The sequence below is a fragment of the Podarcis muralis genome, chromosome 8, assembly GCF_964188315.1.
Source record: "Podarcis muralis chromosome 8, rPodMur119.hap1.1, whole genome shotgun sequence".
NCBI lineage: Eukaryota > Metazoa > Chordata > Lepidosauria > Squamata > Lacertidae > Podarcis > Podarcis muralis.
This window is the reverse complement of record NC_135662.1, coordinates 65007582-65015595: the sequence shown is the minus strand read 5'-3', so window position 1 is coordinate 65015595 and position 8014 is coordinate 65007582. Positions and strand designations below refer to the sequence as shown.

General features: G+C 43.4%; 1 protein-coding gene across 1 annotated transcript in view; it reads right to left on the bottom strand.

Moving 5' to 3' along the window:
• Window positions 1-655: 655 nt before the first annotated feature.
• PXDC1 (PX domain containing 1) overlaps window positions 656-8014 on the bottom strand; it is a 34986-nt gene continuing 27627 nt past the window's right edge. The window contains exon 5 of the mRNA XM_028737833.2: window positions 656-2782. Within this exon, the coding sequence (XP_028593666.1) occupies window positions 2665-2782 (118 nt within the window). The 3' untranslated portion in view covers window positions 656-2664. The remainder of the gene's footprint in view (window positions 2783-8014) is intronic.

Genomic DNA, 8014 nt, shown 5'->3' with positions numbered 1-8014 from the left:
CACCAAGCAAATACATTGTGATGTACTTAGACCTGGGAGACCCAGGCATTAAGCCCTGCTCAGCCAAAGAGCAAGTCACTATTGCTTTGTATAGCATACCTTGTTGTGAGGATAAAATTGTGTAGTACGGGGACAAGGAACCTGTGACCCTTTCAGAGTTGTTAGGCTGCCATTCCCATCAGCTGCAGCCTTCCTGGCCAGGGCTGATGGGAGTTGGAGTCTAGCACCATCTAGAAAGCTGCAGGTCCCCTATCTTGAATAAGGGCATGTGGAAAGTGCAAGCCATGGTCCAAGTGTCTAGTGATCCAGGAAGAGTGTTGGACAACCAAACGGACACTGAAGGTAAACCACGTTACAGAAATAAACAACTCCTCTTCAATACATGGTAACCTCAAAATCCCATCTTTCTTCCAAGACAATGTGTTGTCGCTTCAGTTCTCTGTGTTAATGGGGTCCTGCTTGGTGTCACAATGATGTGACACTCCCATGATGCTGCTCTGCATTGGAGCGTGCTGGGTTTGCCTTGTTCCTCACAGCCATTCTGTCCTTTAGAAAGCTACTCCCATTCAGAGCAGGAAGTATCAAACTAGATGGACCAACAGCATATGGCAGTTTCATACGCCAAATACCTTAAGATCACGCTCAACACCAGGTGTTACACGTACAATGAGTAATATTTTATTTCATTAAAATATATTGGAAACATCTCTTGCAAAAGAGGTGGGTTCTCAATAATTTATTACTATTTACATTAGCAAATTTTGTTTTACAGTCATTATACAAAAGAATACTGAAAGGTTCACAGGAGAAAGGGGCAATGTACCATATTCTTCGGAGCTTGGGGGGAAACAAATGGAGTAAGGAACTTGGAATGTATTCTGTTCTTCATTTCCTACACACAACTTCTGGCAATTCCACTAAACACCTCTATCAGTTTTATCTCAGTTTAACCACCATTTCCCCTTCCTCTGGGAACTATAATTTTCAGTGGGTGTTGATAATACTCTGCTAGAGCATGGCTCACAGAAATACAGTTCTTCATATTCCCCCTGAGCAGAAGGAATGACAATTAAACCAGTTGAGGCCTATAGTTTAGATGTGCCTTTATTAAGCAGCTTCATCACAGTATGTGGTTGAATAAGCTGCGAGAACAGGTGCTTTGCCATCCTATAAGCTGGAGCCAAAACCAAGCTTAACACAGCACCATTCAGTAGTTAAAAGGCTTTGAGGCCTGCTTCTGCTGTTACCTCATATGCTTCATGTTAACAGAGCCCACTACTGTCACCACAGAACCAGTTCCCCCTCCTCATCCATGCCATTCAGGCCTACAGAACTTGTCTCTGTGCCATGTCCTCCTTCAGGGAATGCGAGAGTTGTTTACGCTTTCCCCCAAGCCAGTGGCAAGCAGAAGGGACAATGTGGCTGTCACTTTCAAGGACCTCCAGAATTGCACTTGTTTTCTTAATAGCTGTGCATGGAAGCTCTTTCAGGGCCAAAACTCTGCCTGCTGTAGAGCTCTTTTGGTCAAGCTTCCAACCCCAGAAGGCAAACAGAGGGGGAGGGCTAGAGTCAAAGTGGGCTAGTGGATTTTTATAAGGGTGCACCTGTTGCTGTAGCACAGCTTTAAAATGTCCACATGTAGATGGATGAAGCTTATTTCTGAATGCATGAGAAGTAAGAATAATGGGGGCCATAAAGGAACATCTGACTCCCATCAGTCCCAGTTGGCATGGACACTGGTCAGGGATGATGGATAGAAGTTGTAGTCCACAAATATATGGTGGGCCACAAGATCCTCATTCATGCCAGCTGACAATTCTAGTGGAAACCCTGTAATAGTCAGAACGGCAAAGATTTCCTGGTTCCAAGACGGGAGAAATCCTAACAGCATTTCTAGCAGACCCATCCAAAATTCAGGTACAGTTAAAAAAAATTTTTTTAAATAAAATTGTGCATTTCTTTCCCTTTCCCCCAACTTGGGATGCAACTTGCTTGTTTCCTTTATAATTATTTTTATTATTAATTATTATTTCAAGTGAAAAAGACAGGCCCTCGGATGATTAAATAAAACCACAGGCTTAGAATAAGTTAAATTAAGCAATCCATTTATGTGCTTATTTCCTGCAGGCACGCATGAGATAAGGCATCTTTCAATGAATGAACTACCATGACACTTGTTGGAAGTTGTCACTCTGAGGAATGAAAACTGAACACAGGAGGTCTTTCATTGGAAAAGGTTAAGAATGTACTTCTGGTAAGAGGGAGCTCGGGGGAGGAGAAATGCGGATGGTCTTTGCAAGTTCTACCGTATATCAGTAAGAACCGGCGCCACTGATTTTTGCACATTCACCAATGATTTGTCAACAGCGTGGTTGCTGCTGATTTTGCTGCATGGCATAGTTCCTTGGCCTATGATGCTCCAGGTGTCTTTGTTTCATTCCCTTTGGCAAAACTCATGTCTCTTTGTCCATTAGAATAGAACAGCATCTTCAAAGCTGCTTCCAGGAACCACGATAAAGAATCAGGCAGAGTTGCCAGCATCAAGACAGATGTAGCAAGCCCCTTTCTGCCTTGCATCTCAAGACAAATGCAAAACTATGGGACGGTGACCGCCATGCTTAAAGATGCCCCTCTGATGTCAGCCACAAAGTTTGTTTGGCACTCTTAGTCCAAAATATCGGTTTCAAACGGAACCAGATGGTAGTACGACAAGTTGGTGACATATGCTGCTGGGTCATCGCTGCCCTCGAGCTCGGAGGTAAATTCGCCAACATTTTCAAACCTAGAATGAGACAAAACAAGGAGTTCACATCATTCCTGCTTGGTCATGCTACAGTATTAAAAAGGGAAAATGTGACTTGGGATGGAATGCACATAAGGAAACAGAAATTAAGCTCCTGAGAAGCAGCAGATGCGCTTGACAAAAAGCACCATGGGCCTCCAAACAGGGATAATATATGGCATGGGTAGGCAAACTAAGGCCCAGGGACCGGATCCAGCCCAATTGCCTTCTAAATCCGGCCCCGTGTTTTTACATGAGTAGAATGTGTCCTTTTATTTAAAATGCATCTCTGGGTTATTTGTGGGGCATAGGAATTCGTTCACCCCTCCTAATATATATAGTGCGGGGGGGCCCCCCACAAGGTCTGAGGGACAGTGGACCGACCCCCTGCTGAAAAAGTTTGCTGACCCTTGATATATGGTTTTGTTTTCCTAATCACAGTGCTCAAAAGCCACCAACTCGTTCACAACAATACCAATGGTGCTAAAAGCCTTTCACAGGGGAGATAATGATTGAGACATGCCGAGTTTTCTTTGTTGTCCCCAGACATTCTTTGTTCGGGCTCCATATTCCTTTGCTCAAGCAAAACAATGGTTTGAATTGACTGGCATGCAGATCTAGTAGCTGAAAAGGCTTGAAGGGCTACCAGAAATTCTAGCACAACTTGGTATGCAAATTATGCTCAAATTATGCTGGGTCACCAAATAGGGTCATGTCAAATAGTCATGATGCTTCATTTTATTATAACTTGGGTTGGAGGATGAAGAAAGGAAGTTAACTGGAAAGTGCTATGGCCATGGTTTTTGCAACGAATGCCCACCTCTTCACTCTCAGAGCCTTTGACAGCTTCTCCAAAGGCCTTTTTACTTAGCACATACCAAGCAGTGCAGAAAGAAATCCAAGCTGATATTCAATGCTAGCCCTACTCAAAGCAGGCCCATTGACATTAATTGGCACAGCAAAATAAGGTTCATTACTTTCAATGGGTCAACTCTTGGCCAGAACTCGGTTGAATACAGTCCCTCCTCTTAGCTACAGCTAAGATGGTAAAAATCTCCTGTTTCTTCCATTTTGATTTCTGTGAGGTCGCCCAATTACAGTTAACACAACTAAAAATTAATGTGGATGGAAAATGTTGATGGGATCTGGGCTGAGCTTGGCATCTGACGAAGCATGTGGCTGGCCACCTACTGGGGGCTCGTAACTCACCCATCTTCTACTTTAAACAAGTGCATAGCTACCCAAAGTGGCTTGATGGGAGTGTAGTAAGCTGAGTTGGCATATTTGGAAGCAAACACTTCATTCCTGGTGTAGTTCCATTCTGTGCACTATACGAACTGGCCTTCATTTCAGGCTGAATTCAAGCAACCACAGACGTTGTTGACAGTCACGTGGTATCCTGAATTGAAGTTCACTTGTTCCGAATAGATCATGTGAAAACTCCACTAAACGCCCAGGTTAATATTGGCTGCAATGCCACACATTTCTCCTAAGCTGGTGAGAGGACAGAATGTTCAGTTGTGCTTCAGGCCTGTTGTTGGTGGCCTTACATGATCTCTTCCTCGTGAATTTGCAACATTTGTGGGCATTATTTGAGAAAAATAACCGCCACAGAAAACATGACCTTGTATTCAGTGTCTAGGAAACTACACCTCATTTTATACATGAACAAATGAGCTCTAAAAGGTAAAGGTAAAGGGACCCCTGACCTAGGTCCAGTCGTGGCCGACTCTGGGGTTGCGGCGCTCATCTCACTTTATTGGCCGAGGGAGCCGGCGTACAGCTTCTGGGTCATGTGGCCAGCATGACTAAGCCGCTTCTGGCAAACCAGAGCAGTGCACGGAAACACTGTTTACCTTCCCGCCAGAGCGGTACCTATTTATCTACTTGCACTTTGACGTGCTTTTGAACTGCTAGGTTGGCAGGAGCTGGACCGAGCAACGGGAGCTCACCCCGTGGCGGGGATTCGAACCTCCAACCTTCTGATGGGCAAGCCCAAAAGGCTCTGTGGTTTAACCCACAGCGCCACCCACGTCCCATGAAATGAGCTTTACATTTTAGCTAAACTAGATGAAAGATGTTTGCATTCCCTGCCTCTCTCTTGCTAGGTCATTTGCCATCGCAGTGTCATGGTCCTTGCAATCTAAGACTTGCTTCTAGAGGCTAACAAGACACTCTTAGAACATCTTGCTAGGCACGAGAAGGGGCTGAGCTATAAATACTTTATAGTATGGCTGGATCACTTTAGCCATTCTTCTGAACTAATATAACTGCAGCGATTAAAACACCCAGAAGGCTGCAACAATCAAGCCAATCTAATGTTCCACATGCATGAAAACTCAAGAGGAGAGAGTGCCACCTACTGAATCAGAAACACCTCCTTCTGAAGGATGTTGGAAATATTTGTCTGCTTCCTGTTTAATTGAAATTTAAACCAATTCCCCCTGTAGCCTCAATCATCTAGCAAGACTATATAGGTAAGGTAAGGTAAAGGACCCCTGGGCGGTTAAGTCCAGTCAAAGGCAACTATGGGGTTGTGGCGCTCATCTCACTTTCAGGCCGAGGGAGCCGGCGTTTGTCCACAGGCAGCTTTCCGGGTCATGTGGCCACCAGGACTAAACAGCTTCTGGCACAACAGGACACCGTGATGGAAACCAGAGCAGCGCACGGAAACACTGTTTACCTTCCCGCCACAGCGGTACCTATTTATCTTCTTGCACTGGTGTGCTGTCAAACTGCTAGGTTGGCAGGAGCTGGGACAGAGAAATGGGAGCTCACCCCGTCACGGGGATTTGAACCGCCAACCTTCTGGCCAGCAAGCCTAAGAGGCTCAGTGGTTTAGACCACAGCACCACCCACGTCCCTACTATGTATTCTATGTGCATAAGCAAGTTTGCCTGCTTCAAGCCCCCACTGAAGCTCATCCAGTGTGACTACTGCTTCTGCCCCTGACATTCATTAGTATGAGCAAGAGTACCAGTGAAGGATTTAGCTGTGTGGAATATGATTGCACAAGTGTTGCAAGATCCCTATGGAATAGCTGGCCACTCAGATTAGGCTATGTACACAACAAGATCCTTGCATGCTGTTAAGACAAAACAGGCCACTGCTATGTGCAAGGATCTGAAGACTGGAACCACTAGATCTAGCCTGCAAACCAACTGCCGATCCATTTTATTGTAATCATTTTGGTTTTCAATCTTTTCTTTCCTCCTCCTTTCTCTTGTCTTCTGTCTTGACGTATGAAGAGTTCAGTTTTTACACTGCAAATATTTAAGTTCTTGAAGATACTGTTATCTGCAGCTAATTAACGCTACTTGAGGTGACACATCAGTTACCTGCCAGAACAGAATTTCCTAGGGATCTTCTGCAGTGAAGATTGTCAACATAGCTGCCTATGAAGACAGCATTTAAAATTTTGGTTTGGTTGCTCTTCTCCTATCATTAAAGCAACATAGAAAATAATATTTTCAGTGGAGGGGAGAAAGAAAAGAAAAAGAGTGTTTTCAGTACTATACTAATGGCAACTGTGATTCAGCATTAGTAATATAATAACCACCTGCCTGACTCATAGTAGCTGTATTAAGAGTGTGTGTTCTTTGTGTGTGTGTGTGTGTGTGTGTGTGTGTGTGTGTGTGTGTGTCAATAGCCCACTCACCAGAATGATTGGGTTGGGTTTTTCTTAAGGTTCAATACACAATCCCAAGCAATTGAAGGGAAGTTCACAACATAAATATATATATATTCAAAGAAAAGACAACATTCACACAATTGGAATCTGTTGCTGCAAGGGAGCAGTTGTGCTGACATAAAAGCTAAAGGAGTGCTCTTGTGCTGGACTGATCATTCAGTCTGTAATGACTCTCTGCCACACATTATAATGGAAAACGCTAAGTCAAATGAGTCCCACTTTGTATGTTAATTTATACAGGAGATTCGGATCTACAAGCAACTCATTGCTTGTAAATCTAAATTTCTTATGAATGTCCAAATAAATTCTAGCCTTCAGATGCTCAGCCTCATCATGTTACCGTGGTAATGGGATAAAGACTGGTGTTTCAGAGCTCTGCTGCTGGAATGGGTGTCCAAATTATATTCAACTAGGTAAAGGTGTATAGAATTTCATGGAATTTCATTCCTTGCTCCATGCTGTCTCCTCTCACTACCTGCCCTAGCTCTGCTTCGACTTCCCTCTCCAATGTCTGCCCCCATTCAATTCCTCCCTCACCCTTTTACATTCAACCCAATCTTGGTAGAATGGAAAAACATATTGCCTAACACTGGGCGATACCTGCTTTTCAATATTGCACTATAGCACCAGCTAAGCATCGCTATATATAGATATATCACAATGTCTGAAACAAGGATGGAACTATGTAGAGGCAAACAGTAGGGCTGGGTGATGCCTGGTTTTCAACATGGTGCTATATCACCAGCTAAACATCACGATATACTGATATATCACAATGTCTGAAATAAGGATGGAGCTGGTTTTCAAGATTATGTTGTATCATCAGCTAAACATTGCTATATACTGATGTACAGTGCTTTTTTCCTTGAAAAATAGGTGCCGGAACTCACCATGAAGTTGTTACAGTAAGTCCCACACTTTTTAACAACAACAAAAAAGAGGTGCCAGTACTGCGTACCCTTGCGTACCCCATTTAATGGTATTGCTGATATATCACAAGGTCTGAAATAAGAATGGAGTTTTGTAGAGGCATTGGCTGGCTTCACAGTTTTCCCCACCTTGTGATTTTTGCATAGCACACAGATACACACATGATGATTCGCAATATATTGCCAGGTCAAAATTTATGAAACCGCTATCACAATATGGACTTCAAACCAGTTTTGGACGATATATCGTCTAGCCCTAATATTGTTCCCTCCCTGTCATCTTCCACCTCAATATTAGTTCTTAGACTTGTATCTCCAGTCTACTTTTCCTCCAGATTATGCTGCTCTTGGTAGTATGGGAGGCATTGACCCACGGTAAACTCTCACCCCAAACTTAGATCCTGTTTGGGGTGGGGCATGGGAAAGAGGCGATATATTTCATCAAACCATTAATCTGATTGGAATTAATTTTATAATGAAGTGATTTTAGAATGTTTTATCATTTTATTGTTGTTAGCTGCTCTGAGGCCGGCTTCGGCTGGGGAGGGTGGGATATAAATAAAAAATTATTATTTATTATTCTTATTATTATTAAACATCTTCATCTAACAT